This window comes from Peromyscus californicus, unplaced genomic scaffold (genome assembly GCF_007827085.1).
Source record: "Peromyscus californicus insignis strain IS unplaced genomic scaffold, ASM782708v3 Scaffold_6__1_contigs__length_162567912, whole genome shotgun sequence".
Taxonomy (NCBI): Eukaryota; Metazoa; Chordata; class Mammalia; order Rodentia; family Cricetidae; genus Peromyscus; species Peromyscus californicus.
Genome location: NW_026294584.1, coordinates 147951294 through 147969057, shown reverse-complemented (window position 1 = coordinate 147969057; position 17764 = coordinate 147951294). Strand labels below are relative to the sequence as shown.

The 17764-nt window shown below is 44.3% G+C and overlaps 1 protein-coding gene across 3 annotated transcripts in view; it reads left to right on the top strand.

The window, feature by feature from the left end:
• Grin2b (glutamate ionotropic receptor NMDA type subunit 2B) overlaps nt 1–17764 on the top strand; it is a 459161-nt gene that overhangs the window by 419898 nt on the left and 21499 nt on the right. For all 3 annotated transcript variants that reach the window (XM_052722258.1, XM_052722259.1, XM_052722257.1), the window contains one exon: nt 16277–16437. In XM_052722258.1, coding sequence (XP_052578218.1) covers nt 16277–16437 — 161 coding nt within the window. The remainder of the gene's footprint in view (nt 1–16276; nt 16438–17764) is intronic.

The window sequence follows — 17764 nt, the reverse complement described above, 5'->3', positions numbered from 1 at the left end:
ACGAGGCCATGAAGAGGGATGCTTTTCTGTCTGGGATATGCCTTGATGACAGAGCACTTGCCTAGCACTCCAATCCGAGCTGATGTTGTCAGCAGTCATTGAAATTTAGAGAGCACTTTCTATCCATCCTCTGAGATATTTCAGAAAACAAAATGCTTTCTTGTGTGTTTGAGAAGTTACTCCACAGACCCAACTCAACTGTTCATCGCTACCCTTTGATTAACCTGCCTGCTTGCCTGGAGATACATGTCCCTTATTTCATAAGGATACTTCTGTGGTTTGTTTGTTTGTTTGTTTGTTTTTTTGAGTTCTGGGATTAGAACCCAGCACTCATCACTGAGCTATTTCTCCAACTGGAAAAGCATCTCTCTTCACAGCCTATCTTGACACTGTCTCCCGTTCTATTAATTAGCTTCTGACTTGCAGGTTTACAATTCAAGTCCAGCTTCTCTGCAGTCCATTGACAGGGAAACATGACACACAATGCTTGGATTTATGAAAGGGATCTCACTGTTGATCTTTTAATAGAATTATCATATCATGGAGTTTGATCAAGAAATATCCTCATTAATGAGGATAAAGAAATAACCTCATTAATAAGGCTATTTCCCTCTCAGTCAAATCTTTAAATTACAGGTGTAAGATGGACTCATCTAAATAATCTTCCCAAGAATGACTTGCCATTCAGAGTGATCTGCTCTGCCAGCAATCCAATCCCTTCAGTCCATATGCTTCTTCTAAACAAAGTATCTTCCCCAAGCCTGGGATGATGCAGAATTTGAGTGTTGTATGGAAAAAAGTTAATACATTTGAAGGTGTTTCTCTGATGTGAACTGGAAGTTTTTCTGAGCTACTTCAGGCTGTGGGCTAGATGTAAGAGTAGAGTATTTCCAGGTGGCATATTCTCATCATCAAGTTTCCATGAGTGCAGAAGCCAGACCTCAGGTCACCAAGTGGTATACAGTTTGAGAGATGCTGGAGATGTAGCCCAGTGGTAGAATGCTTACCTAGCAGGCTCAAGGTACAATCTCCTCTTCTGTGGGGAGTGGTATTTAAAATCTAGGAGAAGCTCTAAACTTATTTAAATTTATTGGTCCTCATTTCTTTATATATCATAGAAATCTCATGATATGAAGCATGATATACTAATATTTAAGATGTCTCCACACTTTCCCTGTGTTCTATGCTATAACTTCAGTGATTGCAAGAGCTCATTGGATGAGTGAATGAATGGTCCAGTGAATGAATGAATGAATGAGTGAATGAGAAGGAAATTCTTAAACTCATATAGTGTTCATGACGTAAGACAAAGCCGGATGGTCTTTGTAGTTATTTGAATATGAGAGAGATATTTTCATAACAAATGCCCCAGAGAACGGGAAGGTAATGCAGATGAGAAATATTTGACATTTACAGTGCCAGATAGAATTTTCACACCTTTTAGTTTTTCCTCCTGTCAAGCCACCTAAATTGGGCAGACATTTAAGAAGAACACTGAATAAATGGGGTCTCCAACTGTGCTACTATTTTGACTTGTCAGATTTTAAATCACAGTGTTCTTTCAAGACGTATCTGGGAGATATTAGACCTCTTCGGAGCCCCTGAGTATCACGTCTCCCATTTATCACTAGTAGAGTGGGTCCCTCTGGCATGCCAGCATTGAGCCTGCTTTGCCCCCTGCGTGGAAAGATCCCCCTTCTCAATCACCAAGTGTTTGCAGAGCACCTGCCATTGTCCTGTGCAGCTCCAAAAGCAAAAGTCAGCCAAACCAAATGAACTATTAACGCTTTCCACCTTAAGCGGGGATGAGGGACAGCTGACAACAGGCTCATATACAGGGATTATTAAAGGTAATAGCACCTTAGATTTTTCTAGAATAAGTACATACCAAATATTATTTCTTAAATTATCCATGGTTTTTTGTATCTAAATTCCAACATAGCTTCCATAGCTATATATTCTGATAACGTGGCAGGTGTTTACTGAATGTATTTGAATAAATGATATTAAAGTAGAATATTAATTATGAATTAATAGTTTAGAATGACTTTCTACCCTTAGTCACTTTGGAATGTTGAATTCCATTCCTCTAACAACCTGGCTGATGATACTTTGCAGCAGTAATCTTCTAACACCTTATAATTGTAGGTCCCTCATGGGTGACTTAGGCACAGGGACTTTCCTGAGTCCTCAAGGCCCAAGGAGCAGAAGTCTCTGCCTGTCTTTACCATGGACTGTCTTCATTTCTTGAGCAGCTCAGGAACCCAAGACATGTGCCAAGGCAATAGAAAAGGGTTGAGGGTTCACAAATGGGGGCAGCCTTTTGATCTCCGACAGGTAATGACTTCCTGGCTTTTCTCTCCTCCTCTTTGCCATACAGAAGCTATTCAATATCCACTTCTCCAACTCTGTTTCCCAGTTCACAAGTCTATAGGGAGAAATAAATGGGTAGTCTGGAAAATAAACCCAGGGCAGAGTAAGTTCAGGAAAGAGTGTGTCAAAGTTAAACCAGTTTCTCTACCAAAGGGTTTGCATTCAGAGCCCTGTCCTTCGAGGCCCATTACGAGCCCTAGAAAGACAGTGTGCCTGGTGGGATAGGGCACCAGGCCACCTTGTGGCTCTGACATTCTTTCAGCTGTGGTGTCTCTGTGTAGAGCCAACCTTATTGACCAAAGGAAGAAGTCCTGCTGAGCTTTGGATGGGTCACAATGTGACAGTGGATGCAAATGCTTTTCTTCCCATTTGTCAGTTTATAACCCTTTGACCAGATGGATTGCCAGGACAGCATATATGTGCTTGTCCCCTGACCTGTCCCCTCCTCTTTCCACCACTGGCCGGAGACCTCACCTGGCAGAGTCTTTTGACAGTCTAAGCCCCACCCCAACTTCATGACTCTGAAGACATCAGTGCTGTGAGGAGCATTGGGTTGATTTGCAGATGACATCAGTGAGGCGTCTTCCAGTGAGACATCCTGGTAGGAACCTCTAATAACCCCTCCCCCCGCCCAGTATCCAATCCACTGAGACTCCTGGGGCAACAACTTCAGAACCTCACTCTGTGGTGAATCCTTTACATCCTCCACCTAAAACCTTCCTTAAGGGCCGTTGGTCTCTGCTGGTACCCATAGCTTCAAACAAAATCTGGAAACATCTCTCATGTCTCCCAGGCCATCTGGGAGGTGGAGTGCTGTGGAATGCAGGAAAACACTTTCCAATAGTCCTTCCCGAAAGTAGGTTGGAGGAGCGCAGCAGAGGCCAGCTGTGACCCAGGACTGCTGAAGGATAACACACAAACCGTCTGTCCTCGTGCCTCTGGCTCACTTCGTCCTCATGTTATCGTAATCATCCCCAACTCTGTCACATTTGTGATGCCAAAGAAATATCTCTACACACTGTCAAGCCCTAGGTTTGACAAGCTCTTGGGGGAACTCGGCTCCGATACAGTTTTTGAAGGAAAATGAAGGTGCCAAGAAAGATGTCCTCAGCTGACATGAAGACAAATTAACTCCTCGTCCCTGGGGATGACAGCCCAGCACGACATCTGAGCAACGTCACACGCGGCTGTGCTGCACGATTCTGCATTAACCAGCAAGCACTTTCAGAATACACAGGATTCAGTTCATTCGCTTATCAGATCATGCACATGGAGACTCTGTTTAGGGTCAGGGACTGTTCTGGGCACTGGAATTTTAACAGTAAGTACAACAGTCCAACAGCACAATATAAGGGGAAGGAGGGCAGAGAAAAAAGAAAAGCGAATGATGTACAGCGTTCGCAGGTCTCAACTGCACAGAGAGAAAAACCAAAGCAGAGGAAGCCGTTGCAGGGGAGTCACAGTTCTCCCTCAGCAGGTCAGCGGGGGCCGGGGAGTCTGGGCTGGTACAAATGAGGGACACTATCTGAGTTACCTAGGACTTTCTTGAGAAAGTCTTGAGAGAAGAGGATGCTTGGGCAGGAACCACCTGGTGTGTTCTGGCAACTACTAGGCAGTCAGGAGAGAAACCTGGGCATTGGAGGGCAAGGACAAGAGTCGGTTCAGACTTCCTCACCTCCCTCACTCTGAACATGCTTCCATTCTCGGGCCCTTTTCCTTTCTCTTCCCACTGTGATACCACAGCCCACGGTCTCAGCAGTTTCTAGTAGACGTTTCTTATGTGTCCCTCTGTTATCCCAGCTATACACTCATGCTGAGTCCTAATTCACTCAAATCCCGTGTCCTCCCTTGGTTTGTCAGTCAGTGTGCTCAAGCTATGGCTTCCAACCTTTATGCACCGTGTTTACATACTCAGGCTTTCCTCCCACCTTCAGGGTTCACACTGTACTCATGAGCATTGATGTCCTTGCTCATGATAACCTACTTGCTCTGATGTCCTCCACAAGCCAATAGTCAATCATGGCAAGTGTGTAAGGGTTACTCCACCCCAGCTCCACCCCCATTATGACATTCCCTGTATGCTCTAAGCTTTTATCAACCTTCCTTTCCCTACTTCCCATTGCGAAGTTGGTATGCACATCTGTTCTTTGGGTTCTTCAGACAGCCTGTTTTCTGAGCCTGTATTCTGTCTGCATGGGGTGGGGTGGTGTGGCTTGCAGTTATGTGTGATGACTGTTTTAATTCTTTCTCTGCTCCCACCTAGCTGTAAGGGTTGACCCAAATTATCTATCAGAGTATTAGTGGCCTTACCCATTAAGCAGGAATAAGAATGCCTACCTCATGGGATTAAAGAGAGGATTAATGGCTTGCTACATACAAGTTGTGGAGCACATAATGTGTACTTGGAGAAGTGTTAGCTGTTGCTGGCACTAAACTGTCATTATTCCAAGCTAAGCTGTAATGTAGAGCTCATCCCCGTTGCCTTGTTCCACTTCAGAGCTCCGCCACTTACTTGTGGCTATGGCCACCTCATGTACATCGATGATGGTATTTTATGGCAAACCACCAGAATATGCCAAACACTTAAACCTCAGGGAACAGGTGAAGACATAGTCAATATAATTGTTAATGGTTAGTACAGGAATAAACCCTTTCACCTGGCTTCCCTAGCTGAGGGACCAAGCTGGCTCCTGGGCACTACGCTGGCATTCTTTGGTTTTATGAAATAATCCAAGAAATCACATATTAAGGCTTGTTTATCTAAATATTTATCAAATTCAAAAGAAATCATTGCTTTGCTGCATCAAGGCCCTCTTTGTGAAGAAACCTGGCAATTAACTAATCTCTAGAAACCTGAAGAGCTGGGATTTTGTTTCCTATAAACCCCAGCAGGAGAATGATGATAGGAAGAAAGAGAATTCCAGTCCCTTCCACCTCCTTCTGGAGCCTTTTGGGTGGCACTGATCTCAGAGAGGCAGAGCTCTTCCTCCCCAGTAGCATGGCATGTAGAACTCTGAAGGAGGCTTCTAGAATGATGGTGTGGCCAGGGGCAGGCAGAAGGGCCAGTTCACCAGCCTTCTCACATTCAAGTACAGGGATACATGTGCAAGGTGTGTGTGCATGTGTGTGTGTGCCACACTGGGTAAAGAGAAGAACAATGGAGTGCCCAGTGTTCACTGAGTGCTACAATATGGTAGCAGCAAAACATTGTTGGGCTCACCTAAGCCCGGGAACAGAACTGAGCTCATGCTGTCACTTTTAAATATGCATGTGTCTTCTTGCTACATTCTCTATGGGCTGTTATAGTGGTTTAGTCACTACCTTTGAGTAGATTTGAACTATATTTTCTGCAATGAATGCTTTAAAATAAAATGCAAAACTTACTTGGTGTGTGCAGGTGTGCACATGTGTTCGTGTGGGTGTACATGCACATGGGTGCATGTATGTGTTGAGGCCCTGAGGTTGATATGGGCTGTCTTTGTTCCATTGCTGATGGCTTTGATTTTTTTGAGAGAGGATCTCTCATTAACATGAAGCTCAAGGACTCGGCTAGTCTGGCTCAGCAATGAGCTTCAGGGATATGCCTATCTCTGCTCACCCCTGCCCCCAGTACTGAGGTTCAGGAGCCCATCACCACCACCCCAGGTTTTCACATGGATTCTGGGAATCAGAACTTGGATCTTTCTGCTTGCACATCAGGCACTTTACCTACTGGTCTCTCTCTAAAGCATCAAATAATCTTTTGTTTCTCCTACCTCCATTCCATATTGTCACTTTCAGGATGGTGAGGAATCTGACTGCATCATCCAGCATCGTCTCCACAGCCAGGCTGACCCATGGGTGGGGTCTTGAGGGCCCTCTCTGAAACCCACATTTCAAGATAGAAGAATTCAAATTTGAACATAGATTCTTGATCCCTGAAGCAATACATACACTTAGCGTTTTAGAATTCAACTGTCCTCCACTGTTAGCAGACCATGTACTTGTCGCATCTTTCCCAAGTTTGCCATGCTGTCATCTAGACCCCCTTTCTTTAATTTTTGGGGGGTTTTGTGGGTTCCCCCACCCTGGTTCTTAAAACAGAGTCTTGCTATGCAGATGTCCTTGGTTAATGGGAAGACACAGGAGTAAGCAGCGTGGTCATTTGCATTAATACTCCTGGGTAATGAAGAATGAGAGTTGTTGTCTCACTGTAAAAGTCCAAAGTCTCTAGTCTGTGGGGATAGAAAGCAGGTCATTGTGTGTCAGGGACTGGGGGAGGTCTATATAGGAATATCATGAGGGAGCTTTTCAGGTAATGGAATTGTATTGTATCTTAACATTACTGGTGACAAGATCTGTATGGTTAAAATTCATTGACATGTTCATCAATTGTACTAGCTGGTTTTGTGTCAACTTGACATGAGCTAGAGTTATCAGAGAGGAAGATGCCTTAGTTGAGGAAGTGCCTCCATGGGATCCAGCTATAAGGCATTTTCTTAACTAGTGATCAATGGGGCAGGGCCCAGCTCATTGTAGGTGGTGCCATCGCTGGGCTGGTGGTCCTGGGTTCTGTAAGAAAGCAGGCTGAGCAAGCCAGGGGAAGGAAGCCAATAAGAAGCACCCCTCCATGGCTTCTGCATCAGCTCCTGCCTCCAGGATCCTGTCCTGCTTGAGTTTCTGTCCTGACTTCCTTCAGTGATGAACAGTGATGTGGTAGGGTAAGCCAAATAAACCCTCTTCTCCTTAATTTGCTTTTTGGTCATGGTGTTTCGTTGCATCAATAGAAGCCCTCACTAAGACAGTGATAATGACACCCAAAGTCAGTAGTTTGGAAGTACTGTGAAGGTGGACGGTAACGACGATAATAGAAATGGTAAGAGGAGAGTTCAGGATAGGTAAAGAGGGTCACTGTAGAATTTTTATCAGTATACACACTGCAGGCAGAACCCACCCATCTTTTCTCCTGAGGGCCTAGAAGGGCTGAGTGGCATTTGGGCATTGATTCTCTTTGTTATTCAAATGCAGAATCAGAAGTAATGGGATGAATTATTTATGTGTGGGATTTTCACGCTCTGGAAACAAAACCCCCCAGGTCCCTCATCGCAAGCAGGATAGCCTTGTGCAGAGTGTCCAGTCTGCAGCTCTGCAAGGTCACAGCTCTGGTTTGTACTAATCTGCATATGCTGATGGGACAGACTGGAGGAGAAGAGCTTTTTCCAGGCTAGTCTTCACACTGAAAGGCACTTTCTCAACCCCTCCATCGCAGTAGAGCCACTATCTCTGTGTGTGACATCACTCACCAGAACTAACTGCGGTTAATCTCCAGTTAACCTCCTAAGGACAGGCGACAGGTCACTGAGCTAGAGGTCTAGGGGTCAGAACAGAAGCCTGGGCACCAGAGGCTTCTGCACTGAGGAGATATGGGGCGTCATTTGTTGTCTTTCTGGTGGCCTCGAACACTTCACAAATGAGTTTTCACTCTCAAGTCAAGAAACTAACCAGGTTAGAGGGGAGTGTGGAAACAGCATTCCATCCCCACCCCTACCATTCCAAACTCCACTTCCATCTTTGCGGCTTCAGTCTGCCCCCTTCAGGAAGCCTTCCACGAATCCTGGCCTGGTGGCAGCTGTTCTCATTTGGAATTTTTATGGTCACAGCACCTCCAAGGTCTCCCGTGTTAGGTGTGGTGCAGGCACTGTCCTTCATGGTCATGGGGGATAGTGTAACATTTCTGTTGCTGTGATAAAACACCATGACCAAGGCAACTTAGAGAAGAAAAAGTTCATTTTGGCTTACGTTTCCAGAGGGTTAGAGTGCATAATAGCAAGGCAGAGGAAGCAGGCAGGCATGGAAATTGGACCAGGATGCTGAGAGCTTACACTTGAACCACAAGCACAAGGCAGAGAGGGAGGGAACTGCAGAGGCAGGTGGATTTTTACCTCTGAAACCTACCCGCAGTGACATACTTCAGGGGGGCCACAGCGACTCCACCTCCCCCAAACCACTGAGGACTAAGTATTCAAATGCAGGAACCTATGGGGGACATTCTCATTCAATCCACAACAAAACATCCGAAAGCCTCACATTGTTCTCATCCCCACCCCCTCCCTGTGTGCCTCGCCTGCACTCCCCTCAAAGCTCAGGTCCTCTCCAGCTCCTGCTCCTCAGTTTGTTGCTCCCAGCCTGGTGGAGTGTGCTGGCTCCAGAGGACTCTTTCTAACACAAAGGCCTGGTTCTGTCATCCTGACAGAATCCTCCAATTGCCTCCGATGACAATGGGTGTGATGATAATGATAGCAGGAACCATGTTAACAATAACAGCTAATTCAGCATGCTTCGCATGTGCCAGGCGCTGTCCTATGACATGGCTCATTCAGGAGAGCTAGCTGAACGTTCGTACTTGGTGCATAGACACATTCTACAAGTTTGGGAAGTGGGGCACGGGCACAGAGAAGTTACATGAGTTGTGTAAGGACTCACAGCTATCACGTGTCAGAGCTGGGACATGTACTAGGGGAGAGGCCCCCCTGTTTAGCATACCTTAGTGCAGTGATTCTCAACCTTCCAAACGCCATTACCCTTTAATACCGTTCATCATGTTGTGGTGACCCCCAACCATAAAATTATGTTCATTGCTACTTCATAACTGTAATTTTGCTACTGTTATGAATCATAATGTAAATGTCTATGCTTTCTGACCCCCCCCAAAGGGGTTGTGACCCACAGGTTGATAACCACTGCCTTAGGGCGAGATCTCTAGTGCATAGATGTCAGCTCCCTTTGAGAGCCAGGCCATGCTTCCCTCTTTATCTGTATCAGCCTTCAGCCTTATCTATGAGGCTCTAGCGAAGGAGAGGATACTCATGGTCAGTGATAGTGCCTGAGCTTTCTCACTCTGTAGGTACTGAGAGTGGCTAGTATGTCTGCCCTGGGTCTTTGAGCAGCTCATTTTGTCTAGACAGGGCTTTGCTTCTTCTGGCCAAGTAAAAAGCTCTTGTGTGTCACCCTTGGAGTTGCCGTTTGCTGTGTATTCCCACAAGGCCTAGCTTCTCTGGAGCTCCCATCACTTTGTGCGTTACCCTGACTCACCAGTCCAGGCCTTCCTCTTGGCAATTCCTGGGCCTCTTGTATGTCCCGCATGCTTTTTGGAAACCCAGTCCTTCTTTTTCCGGTCTCAGTTCGAACACTACCTTCTCAGAGAGGCCTTTTGATGACTACCAGTCAAAGTCAGTCTGTATCATTACCTGGTTTCTCTTGTCATGGAACACTTTATTTTCACTGTCAGAAACCGGTAATTCCTTGCAGTGATGCTACCCTAGTGCTTAGAGGCTCAAAGCAAGAACTGCTTCACTGTATTGTACTGTCTTGGAGATCAGATATCTGGGTAAAGCTTGGCTGAGTGTGTCTTCTACCTTATGTGGCATGGATAAAGTCCCCTGATCTTCATCCAGAGGCTAAACTGAACCTGGCTGGGCTTGAGGGTCCAGAATGGCTTTATTGCTATCTCTGATGTACTGGCTGGAATGGGTAGAGCAGAGAGTCCATCAGAGGATAGTCAGGAGCTCCCACAGATAACTGTCTCCAGTTTGGTAGCTTCAGGACTGGGACTAGGCCTGGGTCCAAGACTAGATATGTTGGACTCCTTATATACTAAAAAAGTTCCCTTGGAACAAGGTTCAAGAGGCCAGTGAAGAAGCTACAAAGAAGCATACTTACTTCCTGATCTCAGAAGTCTCAGAGCAGTACCTCTGGACTTTTCTGCATCAAGTCACCCTGGTCACTGTATGTTTTAGTTAGGGTTTCTATTTCCTGATCTCAGAAGTCTCAGGGTAGTACCTCTGGACTTTTCTACATCAAGTCACCTGGTCATTTGTGTCTTAGTTAGAGTCTTATTGCTATGAAAAGACACCATGACCATGGCAACTCTTATAAAGGAAAACACTGTGGCTGTCTTGCTCACAGTTCAGAGGTTCAGTCCATCATCATCACGGTGGGACATGGCAGAGTACTGGCAGACATGGTGCTAGAGCTGGAGCTGGGGGTCCTACATCTCGAAGGCAACAGGAAGTGGTCTCAGTGTCAGACTGAGCAAAGCTTGAGCATAGGAAGCCTCAAAGCCCACCCCCACAGTGACACACTCCCCCAACAAGACCACACCTACTCCAGCAAGGCCACACCTCCTAGTAGAACTTTCCTTCAAACCCCACAGCCTAGAATCAAAGAGAAGGAACATAGAGATATGATGTGAATGGCAAAATATGCGTGTCTAACTTTAGCTTACCACATATTTAAAATACATGCATGCACATATATGTGCATGTTGATATGAACACACACATATGTACCTCTGTATGTTTGCATACGTTTACCTACCACCCTTCCTTGACATGAGCTTCTCGACCTTATTTGGCACTGCCACATCCTTTGCACCTAGAACCTTGTCTACGCAGAATAAATACTTCCTGGATACAAACATAAATGGAAGAGTGTGTGCAAGAAGAAGTGAACGGCAGAATAAACAAACACTTGGATGAACACTTACATTTCTGACTCTCCTGGGAGGTTAGCTCCTGGAAATAGGGCCTGATGTTTTCCGTCTTCATATCTTAACATAGTCCTCTCCACTAATAGAGGCTTGGTAAATATTTGCCAAATGAACGGATGTATTCTAATTATCATATATAAAGAAGATGATGTGGTAATTCCCAGCACATACATAGGTGTTAAATGAATGTGACTATTATTAATGGATTAACAGAGTCCTGAACTTTGGAAAATCAAATTTCATATTTATTTGACTGTAAGAAAAAAAACTGGACTAGACCGGACCTGCTCTCCTTGTTCCTCTTTCCTTTTCATTGCCACAAGCTCTGTGAGAGACTCCTTCATGGGGTAGTGGCAGCCGAACAGCCCCAGGGACCCACAGGCTGATCATTTGGGGTGAGAGTGAGGACCTTTGCTCCTGGTCCTCAGGCATCTTTCTCCTTGCATGACTGACTGCCGACACAAACTCACTTAAAAGTCGTTAAGACAGAGGCTGAAATGCTGATGTGAAAGGCTCAGGGTGCTGAATCACTGGAAGAGCCAGTGAGATCACGATTCTCCTAACATTGTGCCTTGGTGTTACCTTCTGTGGGGTGAGCATCAGTGATTGCCGGGAGAAAGCCTTGGATCCAGTGGAGAGGGTGGGAGCAAGCAACTGTGATACCAGAAAGGGAAGGGTAGCCTCCCAGGTGACCCCACTTAACAGCATATGGCCTCGCTTCCCAGGAAGCCAAGGCAAAATGACTCGGCTGATCCCAGCTGGCTGTGGAAAATCTCAGCTTATCATTCTCCTTCACACAGCTTTGAGCAATATCCTTGACATCTCATCTACATCTGTGAAATGGGCCTGATGCCTGAGGCTCCTCCCAGTCTTTACTGTTATCTCACTAGCTGGATCTGTGTTTTAGCAATCCCAAACTGGGTGGAGCCTAGAAGACTGAATTGACTGAATTGTAAGCCTAGAAGCCTTACAGTGACAAACGTCATTAGCAAGGAATGCTGGGTTGTTTTGTTTTGTTGTTGTTGTTTTAATTCACTATTTTAAAATAGAGTTTTAAAATCTAATTGTTATTGATGTTACAATTTTTTAAATTATTTGTCAAGGTCCTCCCTCTTTTGATTCAGATTCTTCACAGTAGACATATTTATTCCTCCTTTATACCCCAGAGACCATCAACTGTCATGGAGGTTAAACCACAAGGCTCTGCATCTTGGAGTGAGTTTTATTATAAGGGCATTTATTGAAACATCCAGGCATTTGGGATTTTTCCTTTTTTTTCTTCCCCATGGGTCTCCTTAAGCATACTGTTTCCCATAAATGTGAATTTTAGTTAAGTTCAATGTCCAATGACAGTTTTGAAAGAGCTGCTTTATTTAAACCTACTATCAAGCTGAATAAGAATTTTCACAGGAGAAGGCAAGCTTACCTCTACATCTGCTCTGGCTGATTCTGAGCCTGTGTCTCCCCTGATGGCCCCGGACTGGCCTAGTTTAAGGGACAGATTAGAGAATAAGACTTATCAGTCTGCACAAACACTGCCTCATACAAGGCAATTTTAGATACTGGAACTTCATTGCCACAGAAGCAGCTAATAGTTTTGAGTTTCATACATTATTAAGTGCTTTCCTATGTATTACCTTAGTTATTAAAAAAATATTTCCAGGAAAAAAAATGGAATGTTGCCAGATTAAGGAACTTACCCGTGTTCCTGTTCCTATAATAGGCATGAGCCATGACTGAATTTAAATCCAAATTGCCTCCAAGCTAAACTGTGTCCAGAGGACGACCCCCTCCCATCCTTCCCATTGTAGTCTAGGTTGTTTCTCTGGTTATGTGCTCATGGAAGATGCCTAAATGATGTAAGTCTTGTTCTGCTATTATCTAATTTGTGTTTTAAATAGCTTTAATTCATTTTCAGATTCTTCATCCCAGTTGGTGGCTTATCTTTTCATGATCACAACTGCATCTTTTAAAGAGACGTTCTGAATCTGGATGAACTTTCATTTATCTTTACTCCCTCTGTTGGTGGGTTGTACACGTGATATATAGTCTTCGTCTAATTCTAGGTTACAAAAATGTTCTCATATATTTTCTCTTGAAAATTTTTACAACTTCTAGGTAATTGCTATTGATCTTGTGAGGTGAGGAATAAGGCTTGTTTTGTGCAGGAACACCTAATTATCTTCACGCCATTTGTTGAGAGCTGGCTCATCTCCGCTGAGCCGCCTTCACACTGTGGCGGTGCCTGTCTGTTGATAGCCGCTCTCTTCTGTCAGCCTTCCCCTTCATCATCTTCACACCAGTGCTGTAACAGCTCTGTCGCCCTTCAGTGTGTCTTCAAATCCTTCCGTGTTGCTCTTCTCCTTGAAAATGGCGTTTGCTACTCCAGGTCTTCATTTTTTATGTTTTATTTGGCTATGGATGTGATTGTAAAAATAACATAGAAAACTTAAAGATCATTTCACATGAAAAGATCATGTTACAAAGTTAGAAACATCTTAGCTTTGCGACTCCTCAGGAAGTAGGAACATTGGGCAGAGGATCCCATTTAGTTAATCAAAAGTTGTGTGTACCCTGCATATGCTGTTTTTTTAAAAAATACCTCCTCGATGATAATAATTTATATTAGATCTGAATTGGCTGTAACTCCAATATTCACTAATACTTCAGAAACTGTTGTGGAGCAGTCTCCTAGTCAGTGTTTGTGTCTATTGTCGTTGCCCTAGCAAAGTGCCGATTTGCAGGTGGGGGGGGGGTAGCTGACTACACTGACTGCATCTCCCGTGCTATCCAGTCTGCTTTGGATTTGGGGGATGGTTTTCTTCAGATTTGTGGGGAGTTATAGTTGACAGTAGTGTGTGAAGTATTCTGGTATCTGTCTCTTTTACTAAAGCATAGTCTTGTTTACTGTAAGCTCACTATCTGCGGGGCACAGTGAGGAGTCATTCTTAATTAGGCCCGGGTAACACTGATGATATTGGCCACCACTGCCACTGGGTGCTACTGAGAAAATTACCCTCATTGTTCCCTGTTTCATCTTTTGTCCAATGAAAGGCTCAAGCTAGTTAGCGTTGAGTAAACGACTTGACTCTAAAGTCTGACTCCTCTACTATCTTTATTCACTTAAAATTGGAACCTTTATAAAAAATAAACAAAGGCTATTAATGGTATAAATCATGGTGATCACAAAAGGGAAGTTTTCCAGTTGGGATGTCTGGTCTTTTGAGGCACTCAAACATCCCGCCACCACAGCGTGAGTCTCTGACTCTTAATTATGGCCAACACTGAGTAGCTAGAGTGGCTGTGATGGTGCCTTGTGCTATGAGAATCTATGGCCCAGGAAGCCCTCACATTCTGAGAAGGATAAGAATGGCCACTGAACCTAGACCATTTAAAAAGCTTAGTGGTCCCTCAGGGATGGGCTAGGTTTTCAAATACGTCTCCGAGGTAACAGGTACAGTATTGAAACCAAGAGCACTTTAAACACCTTCACTGTCCCCTCTATGCTAAGGTACAGCTTTATGCCTGCATTCTGTGTCATCTTAGCCATATTTACAGGACAAGAAGATTAGACAGCCTAATCAGCCTGCTTATCAGCCAACACAATTGAAATGTACATGAGTTTAAAACAATATGGGACCATGACTGAGCGCCTACTGTCTCAGTTTGCTTTCTATTCTATTTCTATCTGTGCAAGGGTGGCACCGCCCACAGTGGACTAGGCCCTCCCACATCAATCACTAATCAAGAAAATACCTTAAAGACCTGCCTACAGGACAATATGTTGTAGGCGTTTTCTCAATTGAAGTCCCTCTAACCAGGTGACCTGGTTTGTGTCAAGCAGCCCTACTGTGTGTCAGGTGCTGAGCCAACTTCTCTTGCCCTGTGTTAAGGATGCCGTGGTCTTGAAAGCTGGACATCATCAACTCCTTGTTATGGAGGAGGAGGAGATGCTGCACAATTTCTGTTAATGACCAGAGTGATGAAATAGCAAGTGGCAAGGCTGGTCTTCATGTCTGTCTCAACCTCAAGCTTAACCTATTCATGGCCACATCAAAGACTAGTTCTCAGTACTTAGCCAGTACTTTTAGGGAATTGTTGAATTTATGGTATGAACCATAGTCCTCTAAACCAGAATAACAAGTACTGATGGATCACTTTGGGGTCAATTTGATAGAAGGAAGAATTCACAGGAGGTTTCCCAAAGCAGTTGCTTTGAGCTATATATTGAAATGAAGGATATGAATTGCCCTGAAGAGAAAGGTGAGTTTGTGTTAAAGAGATGGATTCGATGAGGCTGTGAAAATACAAATGGTCAAATTATGTGCTCTGGAAGCAACATTAAGACGTAACTCATTGCAGGGTAATAGCTAGGAATAAAGCTGACGTCATAGGGATAGAATCCAAGAAATTTCAATTCTAGCGCTAAGCGCTGGAGATACTCTCTCAGAATTTAAGCAAGAGGGGAACATTGTGGTGGTATAAATAAAGTTGCCTGGGGTCAGAGCTATTAGAGCCATAGCAAGTGCGTGGCAGTGGTGGCGTATGCCTTTAAAGACCTGGAGGGCGGTACATACAGGCAGTGACGAGGCAGTCACATGATTGGGTTTACAACCAATCAGAAGCCAGAACAAGGAGACTATAGAGACAGACACACAGGAAGTAGGGCTCCTCTTTCGGAGAGCTCTCTGGGCTGAGGAGGATCCCTGAATCAGGAAGGGTGAGGCTCTTGGCTCTGACCTCTTGGCTTTCTTCTCTGAATTGGCTCTGTGTTTCTTGTTTAATAAGACCACTGAATTACATCTACAGAACATAGTCAAAGTGACATGGGATTTGCAAGTTATCCAATAGCTGGTATAGGATCAATGGAATTTTGAGTACTTTGAAGGTCAAGGGAAAATTTCTCAGCAAAATATATTTGATATTCAAACATTATCTTCATGAACATAATGCTGTGTGGCCTTAATTGTACAATGACAGTGTATTAAGAGGCCTGAGTGCAGATTTTAGACAATTTTTGGAAATAAAGGTAACTAATCTGCCACAGTCGAACTGTATCATACCACTTCCAGCCTCATCATCACTGGTATTGTGCTGTGTGCAGAGAAGGAACCCACAGGTTAGAGATTAAACTCAGGGTTGGACAAATAAAAATCTCTTAACAATATGTATTAAATTGAGTTGAACTGAAGTCCACTTCAGAAGGCAATTACTGCTCCTGAGTGAGGGCTAATGTGTTTGGTGAATTATAGTTGGTTCTTTTCCATTATAAACTCACTAATGCTGACTAAATGTCTCTTCACATTTTTCTAAAGCATTTCTTCCTTTCTCTGTCTCTGCCTGTCTCTCTCTCTCTCTCTTTCTTTCTCTCTCCAGTTCCAGAGGCCTAATGACTTTTCACCCCCTTTCCGCTTTGGGACTGTGCCCAATGGCAGCACAGAGAGGAATATCCGCAATAACTATGCAGAAATGCATGCCTACATGGGAAAGTTCAACCAAAGGGGTGTAGATGATGCATTGCTCTCCCTGAAAACGGGGTAAGAATGGCCTCCAAGCTCAGAGCGATATGTTTCTCACATCCGTTAGTCACAGATTGAACTGGTACCATAATCATTAAATCAAAGACTGTTTCCAAGTTAAACTGGACAGCGACATTGCAACCATTGTACAAAAATTTGTATGCTGTGACTTGCTTCTATGTACTATCCTGCAAACCATTTTCTGCTTGCATGATTGTGGCCATGGAGTGGAAATGAAACAGATCAAAACGCAGAAGGAGGGATCAAGGAGAGAGCTCACACACGTTACACATGTGCTATAGTCTAAGAGGTGGAAAAGAGAGTTCCGGGGTCTATGGACAAGGGAGAAATAAAAGAGGAAGCGTGCAAATGTTTTTAGTTAACAACAAAAATGTGCTGATTGAGCATTAATTCCAGCTTTGATTATCATTCCTCATAGCCCTTCTCTGTACCCTGGATGTATTTGTTCACAAACTGTCGATATACTGTCATGTAGCTCCCCGGGCACATTGTCCTTTTATTTGAAAGCCAGAGTTGTGAAAAATGGTCAACACTGGACATTATAAATGTTGAGATTTGGAGGCTAATGGGTCATACAACTGTTTCACTTTGTTCTATGATGACTACCAGCCTGTGGACCTTGTCTGGTCACCCTTGCACCTCAAGGTCTCCAAGCACCACCCAGACATGTGGACATTTAAAATACTGTGAGATTCGATCTTACTGCTGTAAACAAAGTCACAACAGATTTCAGAAGTTGGGATCTGAAGTTAGGGTAGGAGTACTCTGGATAGTCCAAACCATGGGACACCCAGAGTTCCCAATTATACCAGAATGTTGGTATTTGGGCATACTGCCAACCTTAACTTGTTAAGATGCACTTTATAAAATGTCCTGTGGCTTGTCATGTCAGAAAGAGATTGTTTTTCTTGAAGAGGGACAAAGATTCCTAACTTGTAAATGTTCGGGCAGGAGTGGGGGTTGCATGGTCTGCTTCCTTTCAGGCCTGTTACTTGCATGGCTTCATGCAAGCTGCTTCCTCTACCTTTAACATGTGGAAATGCTGGTTTGAAACAGTGTTGCATGCCTTCCTGCTCTCAGCCCAGATCTTTTCTCTACATGTCCCTTCTCTGCAAAGCCCGGTGTCTCACATGATGTGCATGTACACTTAGGGGTATGAATGACCTGGGTTCTTCTGTATGTCACCTTCTCCTTCAGTGTTGCACATTTGCTTTGGTTGTCACCACTCTGGCCCCTCGAAGCAAAGTCTTATAAGACAAGAGAATAGTGAAATCTTTCTGACTGCCAAAATAGCCAAACACCTCCAGAAACATGTACACCTACA